The following is an 18,795-nucleotide window of genomic DNA, read 5'->3' on the forward strand; positions in this document are numbered from 1 at the left end:
CTGGTCTTAGTACTACATCTGTTAAATAACCTAACCAACAAAAATTTGGAAAACCCCCGACTTTGTCACTTCAAAGTTTAATATCTCTAAAACGGCTAAACCGATTTTGATGAAACATGTCTAAGAACCATCGCTAGGAAACAATTCCAAATTTAAAAAAAACCGCATTCAAATCGGTCCACCCGTTTAAGTGCCTACGGTGCCACAGACAGACACACAACACACATAGTGGTCAAACTTATAACACCCCTCTTTTTGCGTTGGGGTTATAAAAGGTTAGGACTCAGCAGTCCTGTGCACTTTACCATTTTTCTACCTACTGTCAACATTCCTTACCTTCCTTCCCACTCCTCGTGCTCACAACTCACCCTAGTAGCCAACCAGCCTCACGTGTAAATACGCCGCAGAGCCGCGCTCCGGCGACACGACGCCCGGCTCCCGTCCGGCGAGTGCGCTCTCCTCCGCGCCGCCGGTCATGCGCCGTCCGGCGGCGCGCAAGCCCCGGCCCGCTTCCATCGCCGGGACCGGCGTCAACACGCCCAAAGGTAAGCTCGAGTGCCGAGTGCAGGAATGGTGTTATTAGGTATGCTAGCTACGCAGGATCGCTAAATTGTCAGATAGACGTATGAGTGTAGGTGGACCACAGATATAATTTATACCTGCTGAGCTGGCAACGTTGCATTTTTGTTACTTTTTCTCGATTATTCCATAAAAATTGAATGAAAATTAAAAATTGGTCTGATAGAACTCTTCTTAATATAAATGTTTATTGTTATGTGTTCTTAATGTTAATTTGTCTAGTCCAATAATTATTCGTTATAGACTTTTATTTTCTTTAAAAACCGTTAGTAAACATTAATTCGTTTTTAAAGAATATAAAAATCTATCACGAATAATTATTGAAGTAGACACATTAACTTATAAATATATTAAGAAGAGTTCTATCAGACCACATTTTTAATTTTCTTTAAATTTTTATGGATAATCGAAAAAACTATAACAAAAATGCAACGTTGCCAGCTCAGAAGGTATAAACGCTCTTAAGGCAATTTTCGTCCGTGCTGACGAGTGTTAACACCAATGGGCGCTAGGCGCAAGTTGAAATCGGCAATGATTGTAAACAAAATGGCGGCCACCGCGCGCGCGAACTTTGTCCGATGGCTGCTCAAGGTTTTATTCGCGCAAAATCAAAAGTTTGCATAGGAGCCAAAGCCAACCTGCTAGTAAGCATCTGCCCGTTTTGGTCTGACGGGATTTGGCTCAGACTCACTGTGGTCTTTAGCTAATCTGCGAATGTTGACCCCAACTTAAAGGCCTATCCAAGTAAGTTTCATGTAGCCGAATTGAGCAATTGTTATGCCCTTTGAACAGTTGGTTTTAGCTTACTTTGTTAGTTATTTCTATAATCCTCTTAATGTTTACGCGAGTATCTGACGATCCTGTGTAGCTAGAATGTTTTGAATAATAAAACATTATGGTTTGATACGGTTTTGTATATTTAATAATGTAGCAATGAAAATAGTTTGAAAATTCCCTTTTAGTGTAGATTATTTTTAGTTATCATCTCATTTAGATTTACTTCTTTATATTCGATGTTTGATGTGCTTGGCTTAGCTCTGTAAATAACATGAATGTTAAATGTTTAAATGTCTACTAATAATACCTAACAAAATCTTCATATAAAACTGACGTTACGTTATTTTTTGCATAGTTATCGTGACAAATAAAGAAGGAATTCAATTTTAATAAATTTTGGTCTCCATGCAGAATGGCAAATTATTGTTTAGTTCTTATGAAGAGATCTTCAAAGCCATGATGTGAAATCGCATGACGAAAATCGCATCCAGTGCGTAAAATAACATACAAATAGTTCTATTTAAGACTGCTTCGGGCCGTATTGTCACGGTTTCAGATCGGATCCATATCCTTTAGTTAACCTTTTCGACACCCATGACTCATATATACGCACCGCAGGCTCCACGCCAACGACCTATGTATACGTCCTTCAATGCAAAAGCTACCTTCGTTCAATGATCAATGGGCTATCGCGTATGAATTCGCCACTAGAGGCGCTAGTGTAGCGCGAGGTCTCCGAAATGTCAAATCTCATAGTTTTTGGGTGAGCTACGCGGGTTTATTTATAATTAGAATAATTTTGTGAATATTTTGCAATATCTGAAATTAATTATGGCAAATATGCGTTCCGGGGCAATGAATGTCTGTGTTTTGAGACAGTTTTGTCTTTCGGAAACCTTTGTCCTCCCTTTTTTCCGAACAAAACGGGGACTATGCAACACTGTGGCATGCTCGATATTTTTATGGTACGATTTTAATGGTGTATTAAATATGATTTTAATCTGAACTTTGTTTTTACGCCCGTAATAACAGACTTTTAAAGCCATACTTAAAAACCTCACGCAACAGTGCGCCATCTAGTGAGACAAAAAACGATAGCCCTCATTGGGTTAAGGTTATAAAGAAGCCTGGCGTATGGGTGATGTCTTTTGCATTTGACGTGGCGGCGAAAAGGTTAAATAATCAAAATCGGACTATAACCTTGAAGGATAAGCGTACTTATAAAAGTACGCGTCGACTTCATACCGTCCCCGATTTTAAAAGCTTTTATATTTACAGTTGGCTCTGTTTTTCGGTCTAATCTTTTAGGTTAATTTTGATTCATTTCCAGTGGTCGGATTGACCTGGAATTTGTTATACGTATGTAAGTTGGATGACAACGCAAGTAAAGTGAACAAAAAGTACAGTCAACAAAAAAGAGCTTGTAGTAAAAACGTCATTTTTTTTAACAGAATGTTATTGTCAGTTAACATCGTAGGGCCTGACGTATATATGACATAAAAAATGAACTTTACCTGATTGACATTCGGTTCAAATAGGGAGTATTACTGCCAAGTTCTGCCGCCAGAATGCAGCACTAGCACATACCGTAAACAGTTTTTTAAAAAGTTCACACCACACGCACCACATTTCGGAGCAGTTTTTTTTTAGATCACCCACTTAAATGTCCGTAGGATGCCATTAATAATATAATTTTTGTTTTTTTTTTGGAAATATAGCTCTATCGTTTGATCATGACATATTAAATATGTCATGGTTTTCTCTATAGGTACTAATACTCTTTGGTCATTCATGTCACCCGTCATGGCGACATGTATATGGTATGTGCTAGTGTCGCCCTCTGCGCAAAGCTTTGCCCAATATGCCCTATTGTGGAAACATAATTTTTTCGTCAGTCCTCAGATGGTTAAAGAAATGGATGTCCCTTAGGTGGTGTAGACAGTCAGAGCGTGGCGACGACCCCGGGCGTGTCGCGCGACAGCACCGTGGTGGCCGCGAGTGTGCCGCGCCGGCCCGCCACCACCCCGCGCCGCCCGCGCCCCGCCTCGCTGCACGTCAGCCGGCCAGGTACGTACCCACTGCCACTGTGTACTGTGCAGCAGGGTCAATCAACTGTTTATATTGTAGCTTGTTGCTATGGTAACGTCTCTTGAGTTACTTATTAAGGACGTGTTGTAGGTTTTTAGGATTCCGGAGCCAAAATGGCAAAAACGGAACCCTTATAGTTTGGCCATGTCTGTCTGTCTGTCTGCCTCTGTCTGTCCGTCTGTCCGTCCGCGGCTTTGTTCAGGGGCTATCAATGCTAGAAAGCTGTAATTTTGCACGGATATATATGTAAAATATGCCGACAAAATGGTACAAATTAGTAGTTTAAGAGTAAATAGCAGCCTAAGGTATAAAATATACCTAAACTTGGAAGATTCCGTATAAAATACGAAATCCTTAGAAAAATATTACTTAATTTTTTCGTAATGGCTACGAAACCATATTTTGGGCGTGTCCGACACGCTCTTGGCCGGTTTTTTTAAATCTCGATTTAAGGCTTAAACTGACAGTTCTTGTATAGATCTGACAGGACTTAAGACCACTTAAACCTAGATTAAAAAGCCTGCAAGTGGACGTAAAAGTATGATTTTATGAGGTACAAATCCACTAAAAGTTAGAGGTTGTAACAATTTTAAGGCAGCTCCTAAGCACGCTAGTAGTAAACATTGCAAACATTTTTCTAAGAAAGTGAAAATCACTGATGCTGAGTTATGGGACAGAATAACACACACTTCTTAAAGATTAGACCAAGCTGGATTAATTGTTTGCCCGCAAAAATCCCCACACTGTGGTTTTTATCGAAATCGGTAAAAACCAAAATATAAAAAACTTAAAAATATGTAAGAAGACAGTAGAAATGGCATAAAAATCAAAATAAACAAAAGCTTGAATGCATAGTGTAAGACCATAATGTGCTACGTATATCTAGTATAAGACCTTAATGCTAAGTTGGCATTATTCTTAATCGTAATGAGTTGTAAGCGTGTTACAATCAGCTACAGATAAAAAGTTCGCGATTTTCGCTCGCTGTTCATATTCATAACTATTATGTACATTATTTAAACATCTTGAATAAGTAATAAAACGGAACGGGTTAGCGATATTGCAATAGTTGCCATTATGCGGGCTCCCGAGAGTATCCAGGGTCAATAGTGGCCCTCTAAAGTTCGTATTGTCGTCAGCATCAGCAGCACCAGCCCCGGGCGAGGGCAAGCCCCCCCTGGCGCGGCGGCCGCGGCCGCACGACCGCGCGCGCAACTCGTCAGCTTCCCCCGGACGGCCGCTCTCGCCGTCCCCTGCCGTGTCCAAAGAACCGAGCCAGGACAAGGAGGTTAAAGTCACTAAGGTATGGTATGCCATTCTATCTAGCCTGAGTCAACGGGGGCAGGCTGAAAACCAGCGCTGGCAGCTTCTGAGCAAGCGCAGCATAAGCTGAGCCTGTTCCTTTTGTCACAGTGCAAGGGACTGGCAAACACATTGGGCTGAGATTCTATATTAGTTTATTGTTTATTTGTATTCTGTGTGCCTATCCTGTATGGTTCATGTTGGCAAATAAATCCATCTTCATCTTCTTTTTTTCTTGAATATTTCATCATCATCATATCGTCAGTGGAAAGGTGAAATCGCTAAAGCGCCAACCAAAGAGACGCGTTGTTTTTCATTTTTCCACTGACGATATCAGCCGGGACACCCGTCGTCAGTAGTGTTTCGAGACAACTATGTTATCGGGGTTTTCAGGAAAAGGGCTTGCACTTTTTTTAAAAGGCTGGCAGCAAATTAACAGATTTTAGAACAGTCCCTTGAGTTGTTAGTACTCATGGTCGTTTCCTTCCCTCTGATAACAAAAAAACTGTTGGACATAGGCCTCCCCCACTTGGACGGGGAGGAGGGAGGGTTTGTTAGTACACACACTTTTATACCAAATTTTAAGTCTCTAATAATTTTAAATACGGAGATAGAACCTTTATGCTAAAGTAATATTTAATAAAGACTCTTTATTCCCACCGACACTTAAGGAATATGTCTGTGTGTATAAGGAAAATGTCAAGACTAAGATTCTGGCTCTTGTTAATTGTGCCAATCAACTATTTTACCCACAATTTGTGCGTCTCCTGCGTTACCAAAATTGTCTCTATCGTTACCAAAAAATCGTACTTCCAATAAGATATTTCACGGTTTAATAGGTTGAACATACGTAGGATGGCATGTATTCATGTACACCATCTAAATTACAGAAAAAACATGTTTACTTACAAAAATCTGCAATTGTTTGAAAAATGTCGCGGACAGATTAGTGTCGGTAAAAAAGTTGATTTGCCCAATTACATTTTTTATTACATTATTCCTGAATTTTCCAGCAAAAGCCTTCCGATAAGAATCACGTGAGCGCACACGAAGTCAGTCAGAAATTAGAAGCGCTGCAAATACATAATGGCGCCGACCACTCTCAGCCGCTAAACGATAAGGTAACTCGTTATGGTTACCTCATAATTCCCAAATACTCACTTAAATGACGAAAGTAACTCTGATATGGGTATTTCGTAATTCCCAAGTAAGTAATGGTCTAAGATCCGAAGTAAGATCGCCCTTTACCGATTTTTTGACCGGATAAAAATGATATTTTATCAAATAAAATAGGTATCTGAACAAAACCCGTATGATTCACTAACTAGAATTGATTCTGTCATATTTTAGTTTAATTAGTATATTATATGTTAACAGGTAAACGAGAATAAAGAAAACCAAAATACTAATGTTGTCAATCCTGAACCGATTGTCGTACAAAAAGTAGAAGAAACGAAACCAGACGTAGCAGCGAAGCCAGTGCAAATCGAAAAGAAAGAAGCGATCCAATCTGTAGAAGAAAATAAAGAAAAAGTCGGTGAGAAAATTGAAAAAGTTGAAGAGAAAAAAGAAGTAGTTGTAGAAAAGAAAATAGAGGAAAAGAAAGAAAAGGTAGAAGAAAAGAAAGAAAAGGTAGAGGAAAAGAAAGAAAAGGTAGAGGAAAAGAAAGAAAAGGTAGAGCAAAAGAAAGACAAGTCAGAGGAGAAGAAGGTGGAAGAAAAGAAAGAACCCTCTCAAGAGAAGGCTGAAGAAAACGAAATGACAGGTAATAAAAAAGGCATTTTGTTGCTCTTTTGTGGTGTGGATGACTGGCAGTCAAGAGGTTAAACATATTAGGGTAAATCGTCAATTACTGGCCACCTTATTTATACTGCAAATGAACTCTGTTTATAGGTAACTAGAATTCATTTTACAAGCTTTTCTTTAGCTTGCCCTGTTTGTTTATTTATTTGTTTGTATCAAATCTTGGAAGCTAAATTTGACCCACTTCTATTGGTCCGATTGACTTGAAATTTGGCATACTTATGTACTCGTAAATCTGGTGCCAATACAATAATCTGGTAGTGGCATCCCGTTAGTCCGACCAGGATTGTCTCCGCAGAACGGAACTCCTCAACGGTTAATGCGATCGACTTGAAATTTGGTACGGAAATGTAGTTTGGATGACAATGCAAGTACAGTCAACAAAAAGTATAGTCAGCAAAAAAGCTTGTATTAAAAATGTATTTTTTAACAAAAACTTAAGTGTAAGGTGGCCAGTTATTGAACGGTGGTCAGTAATAGGGAACCTGACTATTTTTTATGTTCTATAAATTAAAACTTCACAATGTCTGTTATCGAATAGAGAAACTTTTTAAGCTATCTTTACAAATAACAAAGTTAAAAAGGTTTGAAATTCAAGATTAGACAGAGAAAGACATACTTGCACACGCAAGTAGCGCCATACTTGCTTCATAGAGAAGCGTTTGAGAAAGAGACAAATATAGATTCTTCAAAAAATCACTATAAATCCAATTTTCAACCGATTAAAGTTTTCTCTTCGTTAAACACTGTATATCTATATTTTCATAATAATATATAAGAGATGGCAAATTCAGGAGTTGTCAAATACCGTATTGAAGATTTACCCTGTTATAAATATGCCAGGTGGGTAGTAAGGTTGAGTTTAGCTGATTTGCCCGAACTGTATCGTTGCAGCGTCCATGATCAACCGTCGCATTACGACGGAGGAGGAAGCCAAGGCGGCGCTGGCGGAGCGGCGGCGGCGCGCCAGAGAGGAACTGGAGCGGCAGGCAGAGCTCGAGAAACAGAGGTAAGAGAGAGAGAGAGAGAGAGAGAGAGAGAGAGAGAGACATTTATTTACACATATTCGATACACATAAAAATACATTAGATGGAAAGAATAAAAATAACATCGAATAGTATAAAGTGGGCCCCACTCAGCATAATGTTACGGCAAGCCGCAACGCTATTTTTTAGTCGGACCCATTTAAAAACCAAAACATATAAAGAACATACAACACACTATGACGACACGAACGCCAGCGGAAAGAAGTTCGCAAAGAAACTTTCAATCCGGAAGCATATATGGCAACACTCGATCAGTTAACCATTTAAGAGTTACTTATATAAATACAAAGTTTGTGTGTGTGTGTGTGTGTGTGTCTGTATGTTTGTTACTCCTTCACGCTATAACGGGTGGACGGATTTGGACGATATTTGGTGTGTAGATGGTGCGGACATCTGGTATAACACTAGTATTCTGGTTTTTCAATATTATTTATTATGCTGTCAGAGCCACTACCTGTAGTATTCATACAATTTTGTAGCTTTCAAATGTACGTATTTCGAACAAAAAGTATTGTTAATAATATGTATTACAGTAAGCTATAATCTGTATCATTTTTTTTCATGTGTGCCGAATTTTTTACTATTATTTTTAAATGGATCCACGTATAGTTATCCTATTTCCAAAACTTTAACTTTGTCGGATTTTAAACGTATTTCGTTATTTCCGTGTTTCCTCATGAGACCACAATACACGAGCCTGACGTAACCATTATTCTACATCTCACTCCGGAGCTCACTTGTAACTTGGGGGGGCTACTACGAAAATCTTAGTCTATGAACTGTACGATATGTCGCACAGTCCCTCTCACTCTCGTATTAAATAATATAAGCGCCAGCGCGGCAAGATACGAAATTCGAATTTTGCACTTGAATGTCAATACGTTTCCAGATTGCAGCGCGAAGCGGAAGAGGAGGCGGAGCGGCAGCGCCTGGAGGAAGAGAGACAGCGGCGCGAGGAGGAAGAGGCGCGCGAACTGGCCCGCCTGCAAAGGGAGGAGCAGGAGGAAAAACTGCGCTTGGCCATTGAGGTGGGCTTTGGCGGTTTCTTTCGTCATTTTATTATACCTCATCCAAGTTACAGAGTTAATAATAGACAAAATTAAAACGCACGCTGTTGGTCAGAGATAACTGTGGCAACAATAGATAGGATGCAGTTACATGGCGGCTGAACAACATCTGTCTCTTGTGCGGTGCGGACGCGTTTTATTGCTCTTATTGTTTTGTTTCTTTCTAAGACTACCTGGCTTGTTTATTCGACTGTTTCCCGATTATTCTGTGATTTGGCTTGTTTCTTGGACTGATTTCTGTTAAAAACTGGTGACTCGGCTTGTGTTTTTGGACATCGCATTTACTTTGTGGTTGCTATAATGGAAAATACTCCGGAATATGTGAAGAAAAGGCTAAGGCGGCACTTCACGTTTACTGAAAAAAATATGATATGTAACATGTACAGTCAAGGGCAAAGATATCGACACGGCCAAAGTTACAAAAATATGTATACACGACTTTATGCACTTAACATTAAGGCCGTGTATACATATTTCTGCAACTTTGGCCGTGTCTATATCTTTGCCCTTGACTGTACCTACAACACTTTTCTTGAAGCTACCCCTGAAGCCTCATACAATGAAATTCTGAGGACAAGCGAAAAAAAAAATTAACAGTAAATAAATTGTTTTATTTATGGCTTAAAAAGTTAATCTAAAAACACACAAGCTTTTCATATTAAGTACTTTTAAAGTTAATTAAAAAATAAAATAAAGTAAGCAGGTACCTAAATACAATAATGATATTAATATATGTAAAATTTAAATGTTTAAATAATAAAAATCAGGAAGGACGCCATGTAAACGTGCCTTAAGATTTAGATGTACTTGTTCACGTCCAACGACCTTCGATGGCAGTCGTCCTCCCCTTTCATTTGCATAAAAAATTGTGACAGAGACAAACCCATCCATATTAGCTCTGTAACTTGGATAAGGTATAGGCTGCGTTTCCACCAGAGAGAAACGTGAACCAGTGGAAACAGCTGAGCGGAGCGAGGGTAGGTAAATTAAGCGTTTCTATTGGTTCATGCAAAACACATTCCTCGCAATACGTCCTCGCACATCTCAGGTGGAAACTCAGCCGGAGTCTGCTTGCCGGGAGTTGAAAAATATCGACGGGTCTCTAACTTAACCCCGTATATGAAATTTTACGAAATTCGAATGAATTCTTTTTTGTAATGGCCCAAAAAGGTAAAGGAGACTGACCTATGGCTATGCCTATTTGGGTAATTTTTTAATCGAAAATTGTGTCGGTTTCACTGTATTTTATTCTAAAACTCTTTATATATTGTACATAAAAACACATGAAAATAACAAAATACAGCATAATAAGATGTACAAAGGTGATTTTTTTTATGTATGACGACTAGGTCCCAAAGGAAGATCAGCGCCGTTCGTAAGACCGCCAAATTGGTGACTTATGTAATTATTTTATGTTCATTATGATTGTGACATGTGACAAGCGCATTTTTATGTTTTCTTTCTTTTAAATAATTGGAACTACGGCCCAAGCCCTCTCATTATGAGAGAAGGCCTGTGCCCAGCAGTGGGACATATATATAGGCTGGGATAATGATGAAATAATTAAAAGCATCAATAATTCCAGGCCCAACAGCGACTAGAGCGCGAGGAAGCCGAGCGCAAGGTCCGCGAAGAGGCGGAGCGGCAGGCGCGCCTCAAAGAGGATGTAGAGAAGCGCCGCGCCGCCGAGGAGGCCGAGCGGCTGCGCCGGGAGGAGCTCGCCAGGACTGAGAAGGAGAGGGTCGCGCGCCGGCAGAGGGTCGAGGCTATCATGGCTCGCACCAGGCTCAGGAAGGTATGGAAAGAGATTACCACGACCCTTTAGATCTTTGGTCTCGTTTTGAAACAACCAGAAATTTAATTTTGCAGTTGGGTCAATCAACTTTTTAGTGTAGGTAGCTTGTTGCCATGGCAACGTCTCCTGAGTTAGTTATTAAAAGTAGCATTTTATGGGGTACATTAATTTTTGTTTTGTCTTTCGGAAACCTTTGTCCTCCCTTTTTTCCGAACAAAATGGGACTACACAATATGGCATGCTTTATATCTTTATGGTACGGTTTTAAGGTATGAAAACGAAAATATGATTTAAATGTCTGGATCCTGTAACACAGGGACTCCTAGCTCAGGATCCAGAGCCGTAGACTCTTGTTTATAAGTTTTTATGCAATAAATTATTTTCATTTTCATTTTTCATGTAAATTTTGTTTTCACGCCCGTTAGTTAGTTTGTTATACTAACCACTATACTTCAGGCAGGACCTAATTTTGTCTTCAGTGGCGCCAACTGGTGAGCGCAAAAACGGTAGCCCTCATTTAATTTGTTTTATGGTATCATCTGCTCTAATTCCAACTTATATTTCGGACTTCGGTCCGCACGATCTTTTATTATGGCTTCTTCGAAACATCCCGTCTCATCGATACGTTTTGTTTTCAGGCGGAGGAAGACAAGAACCAGGAAGAAGAGAAAGAGAAGCAAGACGCGCCGCCCGCCAGCAAGGCCGACAACGGAAACGCGGACTTGCTCGGCCTCGCAGCACAGGTATCTTACTGATTGCAAATGGGATGCACCAAAAAAATAACCTATAGTTTTTATTGTTTTTGGAAAGAATAGGATATTTTAAGATACCATTTTCATCGATTTTGAATTTGGATGAGTATTTTTTTTTTTACGAAATACGCTGGATGACGTCACAGTGAAACAGCCACGTTCCGTTGCCTAGAAAAAATCAGGTCGTACGTAACATAATCTGTGGCATTACAATGTGACAATAATACAAGCACGGCTTAGGGTCCTAAATGAACCATGACAAGTTTTATTTATTTCTCTTCTTTTAGCTTCGATTATTCCTATGTTTGTTTAATGGTGTGATAGTAAATAAGTATTTTTTATTAAAATCTAATATTTAAATTCTTTTATATTTACTTGTAATGTAGTAATTTAGGTTATAATTTTATTTGTAAAAATACATTGGAAATACTCTTATACATTTCGGACTTTACGATAAATGACAACTGTTTAAAGCCGGGTGCGCATCATGTGATTAAAGTTCTTTCTTTGTCACTCTTTGCTATTATAAGCAAGACAGCAACAGTTCCAACTGTCAATTTGCTTTAGAGTGTAGACCTGCTTTATAACTGCCTTTGTGACTGGACACTGCAGGGCTCAAATGAAGTTCATTACTTAAATTTTGTTTATTTCATTCAGTTTGTCATATTTTTGGAATCTGATTTCTGAAAAATCTTCACAATGCCTATTGCTCCAAATGGTTTTCGATTTATTATACGCTGTCAAAAATTGGGACATCTCAAATGACACAGGAAAAGTCAGTTCTCAATCAGAGCATAAATTTGTATTAAGAACGCGCCGAGTTTTAGCGCATTTACTTTATAACCGGTAGATCGCTTTCGACGTCGATCGCGACTATTAGTGCAGTCGATCGTGGCAAGGCAAAAAATATAAATACTGAACTATGCTGTTTCATTTAAGATTTCAAGAAGTATGTAATTGGTAGATCGCACAGGGTTTCGTCAGTAAACAGTAGATCTTGGGTCTAATCAAGTTGGCCACCCCTGCTATAATCATAAACTGCAGAAACACGATTACCGACTTGCACTGTCGAGTGCAATAATACGGACTTATCTATTTCTTCACAAATATGTATCACAGAGTTTTATTCCAACGTAATAAGACCGCGGTAATATATTTTTGAGTGGTTCGAATATATGTATACATATTTTTGCATTTGACTAAGTTCGTCCGATATACTCGTACAAAAAATTCAAAGTTGTCTCTAAAAACAAAATAAACTCAGCGTAAATACGTATATCAAAATAAATATTGCGCGGTAGCTTATGGTTATGACTTTTTGAATAATAAGAAAATTAGATGTTGTACTATTGCGTATGCACGATACATTTTTAAATATGTATTTGTTTTAGTAATACGAAGAAAAATAACTTTCTTCGCTTCGCCCCTGTCGCCTTTGCCCAGCGGTGGAAGCCGACCAACGCTAAATAATAATAAAATGATATATTCCAGGCGGAGAAGTCTGCGTCCGCGGCGGCGGCCGCGCCCGCGCCCGCGCCGCCCGCGCCCGCCAATAACGGCAACGTCACTGCCGACCTGCTGGGCCTGTCCGACCAAAACGAAGTCAGTACAACAACTAGCCGTTTCCTACCCTAAACCATTAAGCTGCACCGAAATATTCACATTTCCAAAATTAACTTTGACGACCGTATGGCCAAGTGGTTAGAGAACCTGACTACGAAGCTTGAAGTCCCGGGGTCGATCCTTTAATATATATTTAAGTGTGTATCTATCTATATGAGTATGTTTATCCGTTGCCTAGTATCCATAGTACAAGCTTTGCTTAGTTTGGGACTAGGTCAATTGGTGTCAAGTGTCTCGTGCTCGTGATATTTATTTATATTTACTAAACAAACCATGTTTGACTGTTAAAATGGAAATCAGATGAGTGAAGGTCGTGGTTAAACAGGTCTTCTACTATAATTACTCATTCAACTCTCGCATTTCAGACCGAAGACAAACAAGAGCAGCCGACAGCCAAAAACCAAACCAACGACAACACGAACCCGCCTGAAACCAACAATGGCAACGCCAACGTTGGCCACACGCCGGCAAACGTTGGCCACATATCCGCCAGCTTCATACAAACTGAACGCAACACAGAGCTCAGTCAAAAAGCGGACGTTAAACTTTTAGACGATGACTTCACCACGCACAACGGCCATGGAGCCGCCCTTAATCACCCGCTTACCCTACAAAATGCTATTTAAGCGTGTAAAATGAGAGCTCAACGCGTATATATTGGCTGTTCTGACAGAACATCCAAACTGTAGCCCCAGTACGGTACATTCGTAGATATGGGACGATGACATTGGCCGTATTGTCTAAAGCCGAGTTTAGACTTGCAAGAAAAATCGTGCAAGTTGCATTACATTGCGGCGACACACTCGTTGGCTTTACGGCCTCTCAATGTAATGCAACTTGCACGATTTTCCTTGCAAGTCTAAACTCGGCCGCTCACTATCTCTTTCTATCGTCATCTTATACCATGAGATAGAAAGAAGTGCAAACGGCTGGGACGATAGGGTCTCGTGTTTCAGCTGGCTCTTGTTAAGCACAAATCGATTGTAAGTTGTATGAGGTACGCGGAGGTTTGTTTTGTTACGCGAGCAATTTATGAAGAAGTTTAGTTAGCACCAAGCTAGCCGTTCGTGAAAGTAATTATTTTATTTATTTAGCTAGTTTCCTTTGTTTCTGTCTTATATGCGGAAAAAACGTGCCTTCGATAGGTAGTTGTTTTTAATAAATTTTGTTATTCGGTGCTACAATAGATTCCTTTGAAACAATAAAATTTTGATAGACTTAGGAGTGTTGTGAAGAATATCAATGAAATGTGTCTGGTAGATTCGGTAAACTGTATGTTGTGGTGATGACTCGAGTTGAATGACATTAAAAGATTGTACAGCCAATATGTATGCCTTGGGAAACAGTCTGGGTATCTGCTTCTCTTATTGTATACATGTAATATTCAATAAAGTATGTAATAATACATCTACCTAGTGTAATACCTTCTCTTTCATTACTTTGTGTGCGAGCCAGATGCACTATGTATACCTACACCGCGTTTAACGTACGGTTTAAAATTTAAATATCCAATATTTAAATTTGAGAAGCAGACTGTTAGGAAGAAATATAATAATTATTAATGCATTTATATTGCAAATCCTTGATTCTACTACGAAATTTCCAAGCTTTTCGTTTTGCTATTATCTAAGCGAAAATAACATTATTAATCACTGCTTGAATATTATTACGGGAAATTTAATAATAAAAAAATATTTTCGTACATTTATCAACAATGATTTCATTTAGGATAGTCGGTGCAGTGAATAGGTGTCATTAGGATCAGGGACTAATGGAATTAATGTCATTATTTTCTATATTATCTATCATTAATTGTTCACGTTTGATAGTATCATTGATAGGTTGTGTATAACTGCTGTTCATGCAGTGCGTATTACATTTTGTGTAAATTATAATTAGTTTTTATTTATTGTGATGTTTTATTAATGACCCGGTTGTAGGATGTTATAATAAGGAAATCAAATCACGCTTCTTAGATCGAGAATCAAAGATGGCCGACAGGCTGATGCGGGGGCGAGATGGGTGTATCTATTCTATTCGTCCATATTTTCCAACATTGTAATTTTGGACAGAGGAACGTATGTGTCTGCCGATTCGGCATAAAGTTAGCATTTAGGTATCAAATGACCATCCCCGTGTAATTTCAATGCTAAATCACTATGATGAAACCCAAAAGCTAAAAAAAACGCGTATCCATTTGGGTTTAAAAAAATATTTCATACCAGTGTTATTTAACTTGTTTTTAACTATCGACTTTAAAATTAAACTTAAATCTATCACGTCCAGTTAAAAGGCAAATTAATGAATTTAACAAGTTTAATGCCTTTTTGTGTTAAAATATAGATATTTGATTATGTGTTATCTACAATTCTACATCTCACTACCAATGGAATGAGAGGATTTTGCTTCAAAAGAGTCTGAACCTTTTACTCTTTTACCGACTGATGTAAAATTTGTCTTTCTGTTCGGTATGGAAAAGACTATTGAAACAGAATCAAACTAATAACAATATCCAAAAGGGTTAAAAATAACTGTACCCATAATAAAAAAAAATAACCTTAATAATAGTTAAGTTATTTAACGATGCATAAACAACCTTTGTATAATAAGTAGTTAGCATTCAAATAATTATTTTCTTTGTCTTCTATGTATCTAAAAAAATTTTTTTTTTAATCACACGGTTTTGAATTTTATGTATAGCGTTTTTAATTTTCGCTGTTCTATGCTTACATACAATAAATATAGAGTAACTGTGTATTTATCATAATAATTATAATAGTAACAAATTATCTTATCAAGGACATTGTTCCGAAACTTGTATATTCCATTTATTTCCCATTGTGTCTCATGTTAGGTTAAATTATGCATTACTGCGAAACCATTATGTCAAAACTGGTAAGGCTAATTTACAAATTTTATGTAAATTATGCTTGTTCGTTTGTACGCTTGAACCGTAATTTGGTCACTTTGAATGAAGCTCGTATCTCAAATAATTGTGTAAACCAAACTGAACCTTAAAGCATATCTCATAAAGCGAACTTAGCAAAAATATCAATTTTGAAGTATGAGCTTCTTTAAAAGTGTCGATTCTCGTCTTAACGTTTGTGTTGGGTAAAAAATATTTTTCTATCTGTCACTTTGGCTTTGGCATTTATTTGCCTTTGTCACAAACAAACGTTAGATAATTATGACAGGCTTGACAGATCAATAGCTTTTTGTTAACAAGACCGTCTCTAACGCAGTGCAAACTCCCAATGGTTAAAAGGTTAAAATGAAACAATTTCATGAAGGTGTAAGTAATGTTTTATGTCAATCACATGACCATTATATAGCCTTTATTACCCGTTCAATTGTGCCTATAATCAAATGTATTTTTTGTACCTTTTTTGCTGAGATAAAGTAACAATCATGAGTTTTTTTTTATATACGATCTTATTTTCATTTATTTTTTTTACTCCGGGATAGTAGTCGAGACAAAATTTGTTTCGAAAATTCGACAAATGTTACGATTAAACGATAATTTCGTTTGATTGATGCTACTTTTCTGTAAGTACGCTTTTTTATTTTACGTTGCAAAAACCATTGTGATAGGCAGGTCCTAGGTGATGAAAATAAGAAAATATGTAAATTAATGTGACTCGGGAAGTTTAATCAAGTAATCTCGATCATTTAAAGGCTGTCTGATAAAAGGTATGCATATACCGATAACAACTACTGATAGCGTTTTATACTTAAAGGTGCGTGAACCTAAATGTATAAACCGCCCTTAAGGTTAAACAAAGATGGCGGTCTAATAAGTCGTTTCGGTCCATTTGGTAGGTTGTCACCCATTGTAATGTATTTATGTATCACTTGAGACATGGCTTCTATGTACGTTCTATTCTATATTATGTTAGCAATCGATGGATTTATAAGGAGAAAGTTTTAATAAAAAATATTATGAAATTTACTGGGGTGTTTTATTTATAGCTTTCAGCAAACCTTTTATTGAACTATTTAACGCATTCACTGCCACCTGACTACCACAGGTGCCACCGACGCACATGTGCGTTCAAATTGTATTAATAATTATGACAATAGCACTGGGCGAATTCCCGAAAATGCGTTTAAGCGTCGGTGGTAAAGAACGCGTTAAATCATTCAGTGCCGAAATACAAATATTCCGGGTGTGGCATGTAACAGGAGCAACCTTCCATTATAGAACTCAAAATTATCTACAAAAATAATCCTTATACTTTTTTTCTAAGAATTAACATTCCTGAGATACTTATCGCGATTCTAAAAGTTGGAGTCACCTAGGTACAACGTGATAGCACGTTATTTTATGCCACGTATCAGGGTTACTGGTAATTCGACCTATTCCTTGAAAAGGGTTATTTTAGAGCTTATTTACAATGTTTTTGGCTCAGTAAACCAGGGACCGAAATTCAGTACTTTTCGAGTTATTCGAGTTTTAAAGTTTTTCCGAAATACCACCATCTCAGGAATGATGATTCTTAGAAAAAAATATATACGAAATATTTTTGTAGATAATTTTAACCTCCTGGGTCCCCCGGTCCTCACAGGACATAAAAAAATTTGAACTTTGATCAATTCATTAATTGATGTTTGCTTCAAATTGCGAAAACATTAATTTTACGTCGGGTTTTAGGAGGTTAAGATGATCTATAACTTTTGCCTAGGCTACTTTTTGATAAAAAATTACCATTTTCAAAAAAAAAACTTGTAACCCGAATAACCTTTAGCACACATGGGATCATTGGGGACTTTTGACACTTTATTTCTAATCGTGTACCCAAGATCACCACCAAAATTCAGCTTTGTCGGATTTTTTTGTAATTGGACCTACTTTTATGACTAAATTGTCGGGATTATCATCTGATCGCGTCGCTGCATATCGATAGAGTACGTATTGTCTTATTGGTTTTGCTACCGTATAAAAGTTAGTTTGTTCTCGCGCTCGAATACAAACGTCCTTATGGGACCAGAACACCTAAGTTTGTGTTCCAATCTAAGTTACGCTTCCTTCACTCAATAGAATCATAAGGAATTCATTTTGCGTTCGGAATTGCACTACTCCTTGGAGGCTTAGGTACCATTTGTGTCCGAAGTTTAAATTTAGGGATAATACACTTCTCAGGTTCACTTGTATAGGTCGACTCACAAGAGCAGGAGCTACTACCAGTTAGCTAGGTAACTAGGGACCCTGGTAAATAAAAAGTCCGGCCCACTGCTATCAAAACTGGTAAGATTTTTGAAGTAAAATCATAATATATACAAATACCTACTTTAAAAATGCTAAGCAAATCAGATAAAGCAGAATTTCGAGGGCCCCTGAGCTTGAGCCCCGGGGCACTGCCCCGCCTAGCCCCTTGGTAGCTACGCCACTGGCTACTACGAAATTAGAAGTTATCGTGCCCTCCCTCACACTCTCGTATTAAAAAATTATCAGCGTTAGCGGGACGGTAAGATACGAAGTTCGTGTAAGGTGTATGTATACCTACCTAAGTATACCTATAAGGTGCTGTAACAAATTAGATACCGATATTTTTACAGCTGATACTTAGTACTCGTCTCTAGGAGTAGGTATAAAATAATTAAAAGTTTATGCTACTTTTTGGAGATAATTAGAGAATCAACTTTGTTGCAAAAACCCTGTTAATAAGATAATTAATAGTGTTTAAAACTTCTTTGATTGTCTTGACCGTCACAAGTAACTGGCACCTAAAGTTTGAAATTGAAATAGAAAATACAAAAAGACTCCAAAAACCAATCTTAATTTAGATACAAACTTAATGCCCTAAAGCAAAGCAGATGGCATATTAACAACGGTACCTACCCATAATTATAACAGGATGGCGATACAAAATATAACTTTATCCACTTCACAAAAAGATACAGATTTAATTGAGAAAAGTTGAAACGAGTAGAAACGGGAGACTTTACTTGTCCAGCAGTAATA

General features: G+C 38.0%; 1 protein-coding gene across 1 annotated transcript; it reads left to right on the plus strand.

Annotated features, from left to right (window-relative positions):
- Positions 1-407: 407 nt before the first annotated feature.
- On the plus strand, positions 408-16,782 carry LOC141439202 (uncharacterized; the record flags this gene model as incomplete). The annotated part of the gene is given in 11 exon segments (XM_074103384.1): positions 408-545; positions 3,286-3,423; positions 4,584-4,747; positions 5,760-5,867; positions 6,124-6,511; positions 7,444-7,558; positions 8,486-8,624; positions 10,249-10,458; positions 11,097-11,201; positions 12,702-12,812; positions 13,199-16,782. Coding segments are annotated over 11 exon segments (1,877 nt in total), but the record flags the coding sequence as incomplete, so codon positions are not given.
- Between the last annotated feature and the right edge of the window lie 2,013 nt (positions 16,783-18,795).

This window comes from Choristoneura fumiferana, chromosome 20, assembly GCF_025370935.1.
Source record: "Choristoneura fumiferana chromosome 20, NRCan_CFum_1, whole genome shotgun sequence".
NCBI classification, from domain to species: domain Eukaryota; kingdom Metazoa; phylum Arthropoda; class Insecta; order Lepidoptera; family Tortricidae; genus Choristoneura; species Choristoneura fumiferana.